Source organism: Vigna angularis, chromosome 1 (assembly GCF_016808095.1).
Source record: "Vigna angularis cultivar LongXiaoDou No.4 chromosome 1, ASM1680809v1, whole genome shotgun sequence".
Classification (NCBI taxonomy): Eukaryota; Viridiplantae; Streptophyta; class Magnoliopsida; order Fabales; family Fabaceae; genus Vigna; species Vigna angularis.
Genome location: NC_068970.1, coordinates 50,587,787 through 50,601,422, shown reverse-complemented (window position 1 = coordinate 50,601,422; position 13,636 = coordinate 50,587,787). Strand labels below are relative to the sequence as shown.

The 13,636-nt window shown below is 36.9% G+C and overlaps 1 protein-coding gene across 1 annotated transcript; it reads left to right on the top strand.

The window, feature by feature from the left end:
* The first annotated feature begins 4,920 nt into the window (after positions 1 to 4,920).
* On the top strand, positions 4,921 to 6,843 carry LOC108326578 (L-type lectin-domain containing receptor kinase IX.1). Its single transcript, XM_017560161.1, has one exon. It carries the CDS (start codon positions 4,921 to 4,923, stop codon positions 6,841 to 6,843), a length of 1,923 nt encoding a protein of 640 aa, XP_017415650.1.
* The last annotated feature ends 6,793 nt before the right edge of the window (positions 6,844 to 13,636 follow it).

Sequence of the window (13,636 nt, the reverse complement as noted above, 5' to 3'; positions counted from 1 at the left end):
TGCTAAGTGAGTGTTTAGTTTGATGTTTGAAGCCTAACGCCCTTTGGTTTCACGTATATATTTGTCTCTTGTATTATATTTATGTGTTGTTCATAACTTTTTGTGATCTCTGATGTGTCAGTACTCAACATTGGGATGAATGTTCCAACGAACACACGCAATCAACTTCAGGTGAAAACGGCAAAATTTGGTGCTATAGAATGTTGTAATTAATTACATACAAAACTAGCTGTGATTTTTAGCGGAAATATCCATGTAACCAAAATATGCCTTATTTTATTCATGTATAAAATGATTTAACGTCCCATGGAAATAAAAAAACAGAAGTTTGAAGTATCAAGAAAAAGAAAAAGAAAAACAAAAGAAGATGCTTGTTGGAGGTTTTGGTCTCTATAAAGACGGGTTATATTTTAACGCTACCAAACAATAACATTTAATAATTTAAAATATTAATGTTTTAATTAAAAAATAATTTATAATTTAAAATTTTAATATAAATTATTAAAGTGGGTCAATGAATTGGTGTATTTTTATAATGTAAAACTATATTTTTTTTTAATTAAATATGTGTATAAGGATTGACAAGTAACACTGAGTAGACATCAGAAAGTTAAACATTATATAAAGTCTTATTGTTTTGTTGTTGTGTTTTTTATGAACTTCTTCTCTCTAGAGTTTGGTTTCCCTACTATATAAAAAATGTTGAGCCTTTACTAGTTTAGTCAAATGGTGTTGTTTCCACTTTTTATAATTTAATAAAATATGTTTTACTTTTAATATTATATTTAAACAGAACATTTTACTTTTAAGTGATTATCTCTTCACTGGTTTAGGGTTTGCACGTGTGGGAGCAGGAGGCGTACTAAAAAATGATATTTAATGAGGTTATTTTACAGATATTATAAACATCATTCACAAATTAACATGATTTTAAATAATTTCAATGAACTGTTTAAAAACTAATAACAGTGAGGGTTTTAATTATTTTTTGAAGAGGTTTATGACCTTTAAATATTATAATATATTTCACATGACTGTCAAGTTAAACTTTTCGCTTTCCCGCTCGCCTTTTCCTCTTAACATTTTTAGATTTCATCTCCAAATTAATAGGTTTCACATAGTTTTATTCACATTCTCATGTTCATATTTGCGAAGCCTAGATACAGTCGCTGCCTTTCTTCCTTTTTTATCTTTTCGCTTACATTTCCATTGTTCCACATTCTTCCAATTTTCCTCTTTCTGCTTCACTATGATGTTCTCTCGTAATATTCATTGATAATGGCATATTCGTCGTTGCAATAATGAGCAGGCTTTGTATTATTGAGAACATTCAACAACAAGGGTTCGTTTGGCAAGTTCTCGGGGTAGAGTTTGTCTCAAGAGAATGTGTTTCATGATATGTGATGCCTTAAAAGGATCTTCTTCATAACAGTCTAACAAGGCTTCCTGCTATACCATTCGCTTCCGTAGCCTGCATCAACAAAGCATGGAACTGTCTCTGCAATCGCATCCTCTCTCGTCCCAAACTCTCTTATGTGCTCTCTCTCAACCCTTCGCTCCTGTATGTCTCTTTCTATATCACAATTATATCACAATTTACTCAATTAGGGTTCGGTAATAAACCTACAAAAGTACATCGATTAATGTTGTACAATTTTGAATAGGACGTTGTTAATGATGTTGTGCAAAGGGTTTTGTTGGAGCCAATTTGACACCATTTTGCTATTGCCAATCTAGAACTCGATTCTGCACTTCCAAGACTCAACAACTTAAAAGGAATTAATACCTTCACCGACTTTTTTCTTTATCATGTTTTCTATGTTTCTATGTGATGTTATCATAGACAAAGTAAAGATGAAGAAAATAAAAGGAAGACAAGAAGCATGACTATTTTATTCCTTTACAGCTTTTTTGTTTTTCTTTTTCGGTTTGGTTGTAGAGAAGTTTATATATTATTTTTTTCTTTAAAAAACAAACAATGTAAGACTTCACATAGTTTAAATTTAAAAGAAAGAAGAATAAATAATTTTTTTCTCCTTTTAGTTGTCTTCCAATTCGTAAGTTTTCTCTTTTTTCTCTCTTACATTTTTAGTCTTTTAATTCCATTTTTAATTGTTCTTATTTAGTTCTTAGCTTTAGTTCTTAGCTTTATTTCTATCCAAGCATGTTGTTTCACATTACTATGTCATCCGCCAAGATCTTCAAGAAGTGATGCGATTATTGGGGGGACGACACCACACTCAAGGGGAACAGTCTGACGACAGTCAGGCGCCTGTGACCGCCAATAGGAGTACGAGATGCGAGGACGAAATTGGGGGCGGAGAAGGTGAGTAGTTCAATTGGAGGAAGAGGGTGGAGTTGCCTGTGTTCGAAGGATTAGATCCATTGAACTCGATCAATTGGGCGGAGCAATTCTTCGAATTACAAGGAGTAGCGGAAGAGGAAAAGGTACGATTGGCGTATGTGAGCATGGAGGGGAATGCTGGTTACTGGTTCAGAGCTTGGAAGGAGAAATCCAAGAATCGTTCATGGAATGGTTTGAAGGAAGCCCTGGTGATAAGGTTTGGAACTATTGTTAGGTTCTTGGGTTGAAAACCTAACTATCAACGCTCACAATAATCAAAAGAACAAAGAAAGAATGAATTTTTGTATTGATATTGAGAACAAAGTACACTGATAGTGTTAATGGAGGTCTAATCCCCCTCTTAACCCTAACGGAGGCCTAATCCCCCTTTTCTGGCCAATGTCTAGAATTACAAAATAATCTTCAAAAATTGTCCTTTAACCTGAAATAGAACTCTATTTATACAAGACCCACATCCCGCCTTTTCTAACTGCTCTCACCTCCATCCCGCCTTTCCTAACTACTTTCTCATTTCCCCTTCCTTCTCTCCTATTACGTTACATCCTATCACGACTCAGGAGAAATTTTGTTAGGTCTGATGTGGATGAATTCGGTCGAATTTTGGCTGGGGTGAACTCAATGAAACTGCGGACAGTGAGGACTTGGATGAAAATTGGCCGAAATTCGTCGGGAACCTACTCAGTTACATTTTGCCAAATTTTGGTTGGGGTCAATTCAATTAAATTTTGTCAAGTTTCGGTTAAACTAACTCAGCCAATATTTTGTCAAATTAAGCCAAATTTTGGCTTGGGCCGACTTAGTCAAATTCAACAAAATTTTGGTCGAGATCGAATCAACAAAATTTTAATCATGGTTACTTGGTTGAATTCGGCCAAATTACAATCGGCACCAACTCATTCAATTTCGATCAAATTTTGGCTAAGGTCGATTCGATCGATTTGACTTGACCATTCTCGACCTTTGATTTTGGCCAACTAGTCTTGGTCATCGGCCTATCTAGACCTTCAGCCAGAGAAAGTCGTCTTGACCTTCAGGTCAGGCCAACCTGTGTCGATCTTCTACTTAAACCAATTTGTTTCGAATTTTAAACTGAGTTGACATGTCTCGATCTTAACCCAAAGTTGGCCCGTCACATCCTTCGATTAGGGCTAATCAGTCTTGATCTTCGATCTTAGCCAACTCGTTTTGACCTTTGACCCGAGTTTACCGTTTCCTACCTTAAGTCTTGGAGAATTCGTCTCAAATTTCTGAAACAGTCCGTCTTGACTTTTGGTCTTAGTTAATCTATCTATGTCTTTTGGCCTAAATGACCTAAAACTGAAAGTAACTTTTTTAATAATTAATTAAAGTCTTATAATAAGACCAAGTCCACCTTAATCATGATCCTAATCCATATAAGAGTGGGCTTTGGTTGCTAGAGATTTTATTTTTGTCTCTCAATTAGGAACCCTATATAAGAAAACTTTTTAATGATGCGCTAAGGTTCTTCCATGGACCATAAATCAAATTGACCGTTGTAATCAATACTAGGAACTTTTATACAAGGCATAACATAAAGAGAAAAGAATTGTAGTCTGAAAGATTACTAGAAATAGCCAAATTAAGACAACGTTAATCAGTCTCGATGTTCGACTCAAGCCAACTCATTTTGACCTTTGACTTGAGTTTACTATTGCCTACCTTCAGTCTTGAAGAGTCCGTCTCAAATTTCTAAAACGGTCCATCTTTACTTCTGGCTTTAGTCAACTTGTCTATGTCTTTTGATTGAAATGACCCAAAATTAAAAGTAATTTTTTTGAGTTAATTAAAATTTTATAATAAATCGAAGTTTCTCTTAATCATGATCTTAATCTACGTAAGAGGAAGCTTTGGATGTCAGAGATTTTATTTTTGTCTCTAGAGAACCTTTTGAATGATGCGCTTGTTTCATGGAGCATAAGTCAAATTGACCGATTTTTATACAAGGTCTAACATAGAGAGAGAACAAAAATTGTAGTTTGAAAGATTACTAGAAATACCCAAATTAAAGTGTATAAAATAATATCGTCATCTACCCCTTAAATTTTATATTATGTACCCTCTGTTAAAGAAAATAATTATGATATATTCGTAATTAATATTACCATTTGATTGGTAACTGGTTACTTAATTGTTATAAAAGGATCTTAACGACGGCACATGGAAGCTTTGTTTTCCAAAATAAGATACCGTGACTGAAAAAAACTCACTTAAATAGTGGATCGTCTCTATCAAACTTTATCATTTCCATGAATACTTCCGCTAACTAGCATAGCCATGTTTGTACGTAATTAATTACCATTTTCAATCACTTCGAATATTTGCTGTTTCACTGGCAGGCTCAGAACAATGGTTCTGATCCAGCTCCTTTTTTATACTTCGTGAATCCTATGTTCTCTTAGGAATATTCATCACAATGTTGGGGGTTGAGACAAATACCATTAACCTTATCCTGAGACAAAATACATATAATTTATCACACAACTTACAATGTGTGTGAGACTTCAAAAAATATCAAACTCAACTCTCGCTTACTAATGGCTGCTTCTGGATTACTGTTTAGGATCATTTTGTTCATCCTAATCATCGCCATTGCAATAACAAATGCCCACACTCAGTCTTTTGAGTGTCCCAACTTCAGTTCAACTTGTATAAAGCACCTTAAGCTAGAAGGGAGTGCTTCTACCTCAGGTTCCGCTATCCAACTCACAGAAGAGAACGCAATATACCCAAGCAAATCGTTTGGGAGCGCAGGGCGAGTCACGTATGCTGAACGAATAAACCTTAGGGACAAGAGTTCAAATGAACCAAGAGACTTCATTACCAACTTTTCCTTTGTTGTTTCCTCAAATCAGAGTATCTATGGCGATGGTTTGGCATTCTTCCTTGCAAGCCCAAATCTTCCATCCACAGATAAGTTACAGCTAAGAGGAGGAAGTCTTGGGGTTGGCCTAACGGATGGTGATCGTGAGCTCTTCCGGTTAGGTTATCGATTCCTGGCAGTGGAATTTGACACTTTCAGAAACCCATGGGACCCAGTTGGTGCTCATGTAGGCATAAATATCAATGACATGGACTCTAAAATTTTTGAGACATGGTGGATAAATATGACACATAGGAAGGTTTGTAACTGTAGTATTGTATACGATTCTAGGAACAGTATTTTGAATGTCTCTTACACTGGATACAAATTAAGCGATGGGAAAGTGAGAAAGACTACACAACATCTTTCATACTCTGTCGATATAAGGCAGGAATTACCAGACTCCGTTGTTGTTGGCATATCAGCTGCAACTGGAAGATATTCTGAACAGCATGCCTTGCTCTCATGGTCGTTTAGCATCACCCCACCAAGTACGGCCGATAAAGAAAAGGAATGGAAGCCTGTCATGATAACATTGAAGGGAATAGGAATTGGTGCTGTCTTGTTTTTGAGTTTGTTAGGAATGGTTGAGATTTCATTGAGGATGATTGCCAAGAGAAAGGAAGTAGGTCACACTTCAAAGGCCACTTCTGATCCAAAGATGGATGATAAATTACAAATGAGCACTGGACCCAAGAAGATTAGCTATCATGAATTGGAAACTGCAACCAACAACTTTGATGAGACGAATAAGCTTGGGCATGGAGGGTTTGGTGGTGTTTATAAAGGCTATTTCAAAGACTCCAACACCTATGCTGCTATAAAGAGGATATCAGCAGATTCTAAGCAGGGTGTAGAACAATACACTGCAGAAGTGACGATTATTAGCCAATTGAGGCACAGGAATTTGGTGAAACTCACTGGTTGGTGCCACAAGAAGAAAGATTTTCTCTTGATATACGAGTACATGGAAAATGGCAGCTTAGACTCTCAACTTTTTCGGGGAGAAAGTATATTACCCTGGGAAGTGAGGTACAACATAGCGCTGGGCTTGGCCTCAGCATTGCTTTACCTACAAGAAGAATGGGAGAAATGTGTGCTTCATAGGGACATCAAATCAAGCAACATAATGTTGGACTCCAACTTCAATCCCAAGCTTGGTGACTTTGGCCTAGCTAGGTTGGTGGATCATGATAAAGGGTCAGAAACCACAGACGTGGCTGGGACCATGGGTTACTTAGCTCCTGAGTACATGAACACAGGCCAGGCTCGAAAAGAGTCAGATATATTCAGTTTTGGGGTTGTTGTGTTGGAGATAGCCACTGGAAGAAAAGCCATTCACCACAAACACATGGAGGGTGAGGTATCAGTGGTTGAGTGGGTGTGGAAGCTATACGAATTGGGAAATCTGCTTGCAGCAGCAGATGAAAACCTAGTTGGGGAATTTGATGTGAAGCAAATGGAATGTTTACTGGTAGTTGGTCTTTGGTGTGCTAATCCAGATTCAGCATACAGACCTGCAATAAGGCAAGTGATTAACGTCCTTAACTCTGAATCTTCTTTACCAATTCTTCCACAGCAGATCCCAGTTTCATGAAGCCTTGTTTGAACTTCCATAGTTAGGCAAGCTTATCCAGGTTAGAGGACGAACTCTGAATGATTCAGTTTAATGTTGAGTCTTAAACCTAGATGCAACTGTAGGAGGGGTAGGTCTGTGATGTAAACAGATTGAAGCTTTAAGGGTGCTGGGCACGGAATGTCTTTTATTCTTAATGTTCAATGTATAATTGTTGTACATGAATTTGGAGCATTCCAAATACTGCGTTTAATGCAATGCAATTCTTTGCCGATAAAAAAGAGGGTGTTTGTGCTGGAACCTTCCAATACTATTTTAATGAAAAATTAGATACCAAATTTCAGCATGTATGGGTTCTTTTTTATTTTACACATCATGCCGGGTATGCTAAATGTAAAAAAAAATAGGGTTTTCAGTTATTTTTTCTTCCAATACTATTTTTCTTTTGGTCTCTAACCCTAACATTTACGATGACTCAGAAAGGCGTTGTGAGACGGAGACTCAAATAGAAGCTATAGCGCTGGCGACAAAGCGTGATGGTGAGAGAAACATTGAAGGAAAGGGTTGTGCTAGTGTCGCCATCGACACCATTGGTGGCCATTATTATAGGCAATAGTGGTGGTCTAATGGTTATGACTCCGAACAGTGTGGTAGGAGAGCGTTGCCACTTTCAATCTAGACAAGGAATGGAAAGGGAAAAAGGCTATAACAGTGCCACCTTCAGCGGCAACCTTGGATACTTTTGTTTGCCATAAATAGAGAAAGGGAAGTTTCCCACGCATGAATAAAGAAGAATATGGATTCTCAATTTTGTCCTTACAAATTTAAAGTATTTTTTTTTTTAATTTTAATAAATTGAAATATGTATTAGCAACCGATTTTTGTTGGCAGTAATTGAAAGATGTATTGTCGATAATAAATTCATTACTAAAATTTATTGGTAATTAAAATTTCAAAACACATGATAAAATTCGCCAATAACTTAAATTTATGGACAAATTATTTTTCGTCTTGTCGAAAATTTAATAAAATTTTGTAGTGGTATGTTATGAATTCTACAGTGTTTATCAAGTATGCGTTAGATACTCTTAGTTATTAGATGTTTTAGTACCATTTAGACACTTAAAGAATAACGTTTAACAATTCTAATGTATTATCCCAAACAATTAAGTATTATTTCATTTTAGATGTTATGTTAAACTTTAAACAAAGATTTGATTAGACGATCTTGTCTTAATATATTGTTTTTATTCTTCCAAAATTTTCGTCTAAGTTTCGTTATATTTGAAACAAAGATGGGTAAAGGGAACAAAGACACTTCCTCTTCAATGTCCCACTCCACACAAAAGGAGTCAATACAACTCTAGGTTGTTTTTGTCCCCTGTGCCTATAATTTATGTATTAATTTATGTATTTATCATAGGGATTGTACCATATGGACTGGCCGGTCCGAAAACAGTCTCGAGACTTAGCCAACCACCGGCGTTTTTCACATCTATTACTCTCAATAGCATGGGAGGGCGGCTGTTCGCGTAGAAATTCACCTCACCCCGCTGTGTAACCTGACCGCCCGATCCCTCCATCCTGGTGAGTAATGTCGGTTTACCGTACGGACGGTCGTTCAAGACCGACCAATAGGCAAATCAGGTAGTTAAGATAAAGATTAAGGTAAATTAGGATTAGATCTATTGGGCTGAAGTTAGGCAGTGATTAACTTTTCACTAATCCCAAGCCCATAGCAAAAACTATAAATAGAGGTCAGAGGTCAGTGGTAGGCAGATTGCATTTACTACGCATTCATTACTATTTCATCAAATCGCAAACAATATCCGTACTGACTTTGACATCGAAGAATCTTTGACAGGAAAATAAACGAAACAGGGATGTTTTCAACTTCTCATAATTTGACTTTCTGGTATCGACATTTCCTACATAGTTTACAAACACTTTTATAGCTTTTGCACTATGGATAAATTTTCTATACATAGTTTACAAACTGTTGAGACCTCGGCAAGCGTACCGGATCGTTCAAGTAATAAATCGGTAAGTCCGAATATCGTTTTCCCAAGAGATTTGTTTTGATCCACATATTGTTAAAGTTTACTAATTTAGTGATTAATAAACGTATTTTTACAACACAAGTAAGATTTGCATACATATGAAATTAAAGTGGTAAAAACAGTCGAATTAAAGTTCACTCGGGTTGAAATTCAAGTTCATCACTCCGGTAATTTTCTACTAACACAATTCCTCAAAATTAAGCATCGACATCCTAGGCGCATGCAACCTCTGATCCCTCAGATGACAGTTCAGAATCATTCAAACTAAATTACTAATCCCTTAGCTAATTCAGTTATCAGATTTGCCTTATACACAATGTCACAGATGACTAAAAATTCCATCCTAGAGTTTTTCTCAGTAGGCCCTTGAATCTATCCCATGTTTGACCTAGAGTTTCATCAGCATCTTGATGGAAAGAAGAGATCTCCTGCTTTCCCTTATTGACTTTGGACTGAGGGAAGAACTTATTCAGAAATTTAGCAACCACATCATTCCAGACTGTCAGACTATTCTCTGGAAAGGAATTCAGCCACATTTTTGCATTACCAGCCAATGAGAATGGAAATAAGCTGAGTCGGATTGCTTCATCTAGAACTTGGTGAATCCTCACTGTATTACAGATCTCCATGAAAGTAGCCAAGTGAGTGTATGGATTCTCGTGGGATAATCCATGAAACTGATTGTTCTGCACCAGATGAATAAGAGCTGGCTTCATCTCCATGTTGGCAGCATTCACCATTGGTCTTGCAATACTGTTGAAGTGCAGAGGTCCTGAGAAAGTATTATAATCTACAAGAGTACGTCTTCCTTGCCCAGAACCTTCTCCCGTACGATTATCTTCCATTTCTTCTTTTTCTTGACCAGATGACGAGTCCAGACTTTCTTCAGAAATAACAGAGGATTCTATGGATTCTCTACTTTGTCTCCTCCTTCTGCTGTTGTTCCTTCGAGCAGTTCTTTCAATTTCCGGATCAAAAAGTAAATTTTCAACCTGTTCTCTCCTTCTCATACAAAAGACAAACTAAAAAGAAATAATCCAAAAAGACACAATTTCTACAGATGATAACAAATATGCACAAGAATTCAAATACGATCACAATAAAAACTTAAACAACAGATAGCTAAAATCAACTAAACCAGATAAACAAAACACAATCAACGAAAACAAAAACAAATCCCCGGCAACGGCGCCAAAAACTTGTTGAGACCTCGGCAAGCGTACCGGATCGTTCAAGTAATAAATCGGTAAGTCCGAATATCGTTTTCCCAAGAGATTTGTTTTGATCCACATATTGTTAAAGTTTACTAATTTAGTGATTAATAAACGTATTTTTACAACACAAGTAAGATTTGCATACATATGAAATTAAAGTGGTAAAAACAGTCGAATTAAAGTTCACTCGGGTTGAAATTCAAGTTCATCACTCCGGTAATTTTCTACTAACACAATTCCTCAAAATTAAGCATCGACATCCTAGGCGCATGCAACCTCTGATCCCTCAGATGACAGTTCAGAATCATTCAAACTAAATTACTAATCCCTTAGCTAATTCAGTTATCAGATTTGCCTTATACACAATGTCACAGATGACTAAAAATTCCATCCTAGAGTTTTTCTCAGTAGGCCCTTGAATCTATCCCATGTTTGACCTAGAGTTTCATCAGCATCTTGTTGGAAAGAAGAGATCTCCTGCTTTCCCTTATCGACTTTGGACTGAGGGAAGAACTTATTCAGAAATTTAGCAACCACATCATTCCAGACTGTCAGACTATTCTCTGGAAAGGAATTCAGCCACATTTTTGCATTACCAGCCAATGAGAATGGAAATAAGCTGAGTCGGATTGCTTCATCTAGAACCTGGTGAATCCTCACTGTATTACAGATCTCCATGAAAGTAGCCAAGTGAGTGTATGGATTCTCGTGGGATAATCCATGAAACTGATTGTTCTGCACCAGATGAATAAGAGCTGGCTTCATCTCCATGTTGGCAGCATTCACCATTGGTCTTGCAATACTGTTGAAGTGCAGAGGTCCTGAGAAAGTATTATAATCTACAAGAGTACGTCTTCCTTGCCCAGAACCTTCTCCCGTACGATTATCTTCCATTTCTTCTTTTTCTTGACCAGATGACGAGTCCAGACTTTCTTCAGAAATAACAGAGGATTCTCTGGATTCTCTACTTTGTCTCCTCCTTCTGCTGTTGTTCCTTCGAGCAGTTCTTTCAATTTCCGGATCAAAAAGTAGATTTTCAACCTGTTCTCTCCTTCTCATACAAAAGACAAACTAAAAAGAAATAATCCAAAAAGACACAATTTCTACAGATGATAACAAATATGCACAAGAATTCAAATACGATCACAATAAAAACTTAAACAACAGATAGCTAAAATCAACTAAACCAGATAAACAAAACACAATCAACGAAAACAAAAACAAATCCCCGGCAACGGCGCCAAAAACTTGTTGAGACCTCGGCAAGCGTACCGGATCGTTCAAGTAATAAATCGGTAAGTCCGAATATCGTTTTCCCAAGAGATTTGTTTTGATCCACATATTGTTAAAGTTTACTAATTTAGTGATTAATAAACGTATTTTTACAACACAAGTAAGATTTGCATACATATGAAATTAAAGTGGTAAAAACAGTCGAATTAAAGTTCACTCGGGTTGAAATTCAAGTTCATCACTCCGGTAATTTTCTACTAACACAATTCCTCAAAATTAAGCATCGACATCCTAGGCGCATGCAACCTCTGATCCCTCAGATGACAGTTCAGAATCATTCAAACTAAATTACTAATCCCTTAGCTAATTCAGTTATCAGATTTGCCTTATACACAATGTCACAGATGACTAAAAATTCCATCCTAGAGTTTTTCTCAGTAGGCCCTTGAATCTATCCCATGTTTGACCTAGAGTTTCATCAGCATCTTGTTGGAAAGAAGAGATCTCCTGCTTTCCCTTATCGACTTTGGACTGAGGGAAGAACTTATTCAGAAATTTAGCAACCACATCATTCCAGACTGTCAGACTATTCTCTGGAAAGGAATTCAGCCACATTTTTGCATTACCAGCCAATGAGAATGGAAATAAGCTGAGTCGGATTGCTTCATCTAGAACCTGGTGAATCCTCACTGTATTACAGATCTCCATGAAAGTAGCCAAGTGAGTGTATGGATTCTCGTGGGATAATCCATGAAACTGATTGTTCTGCACCAGATGAATAAGAGCTGGCTTCATCTCCATGTTGGCAGCATTCACCATTGGTCTTGCAATACTGTTGAAGTGCAGAGGTCCTGAGAAAGTATTATAATCTACAAGAGTACGTCTTCCTTGCCCAGAACCTTCTCCCGTACGATTATCTTCCATTTCTTCTTTTTCTTGACCAGATGACGAGTCCAGACTTTCTTCAGAAATAACAGAGGATTCTCTGGATTCTCTACTTTGTCTCCTCCTTCTGCTGTTGTTCCTTCGAGCAGTTCTTTCAATTTCCGGATCAAAAAGTAGATTTTCAACCTGTTCTCTCCTTCTCATACAAAAGACAAACTAAAAAGAAATAATCCAAAAAGACACAATTTCTACAGATGATAACAAATATGCACAAGAATTCAAATACGATCACAATAAAAACTTAAACAACAGATAGCTAAAATCAACTAAACCAGATAAACAAAACACAATCAACGAAAACAAAAACAAATCCCCGGCAACGGCGCCAAAAACTTGTTGAGACCTCGGCAAGCGTACCGGATCGTTCAAGTAATAAATCGGTAAGTCCGAATATCGTTTTCCCAAGAGATTTGTTTTGATTCACATATTGTTAAAGTTTACTAATTTAGTGATTAATAAACGTATTTTTACAACACAAGTAAGATTTGCATACATATGAAATTAAAGTGGTAAAAACAGTCGAATTAAAGTTCACTCGGGTTGAAATTCAAGTTCATCACTCCGGTAATTTTCTACTAACACAATTCCTCAAAATTAAGCATCGACATCCTAGGCGCATGCAACCTCTGATCCCTCAGATGACAGTTCAGAATCATTCAAACTAAATTACTAATCCCTTAGCTAATTCAGTTATCAGATTTGCCTTAAACACAATGTCACAGATGACTAAAAATTCCATCCTAGAGTTTTTCTCAGTAGGCCCTTGAATCTATCCCATGTTTGACCTAGAGTTTCATCAGCATCTTGTTGGAAAGAAGAGATCTCCTGCTTTCCCTTATTGACTTTGGACTGAGGGAAGAACTTATTCAGAAATTTAGCAACCACATCATTCCAGACTGTCAGACTATTCTCTGGAAAGGAATTCAGCCACATTTTTGCATTACCAGCCAATGAGAATGGAAATAAGCTGAGTCGGATTGCTTCATCTAGAACCTGGTGAATCCTCACTGTATTACAGATCTCCATGAAAGTAGCCAAGTGAGTGTATGGATTCTCATGGGATAATCCATGAAACTGATTGTTCTGCACCAGATGAATAAGAGCTGGCTTCATCTCCATGTTGGCAGCATTCACCATTGGTCTTGCAATACTGTTGAAGTGCAGAGGTCCTGAGAAAGTATTATAATCTACAAGAGTACGTCTTCCTTGCCCAGAACCTTCTCCCGTACGATTATCTTCCATTTCTTCTTTTTCTTGACCAGATGACGAGTCCAGACTTTCTTCAGAAATAACAGAGGATTCTCTGGATTCTCTACTTTGTCTCCTCCTTCTGCTGTTGTTCCTTCGAGCAGTTCTTTCAAT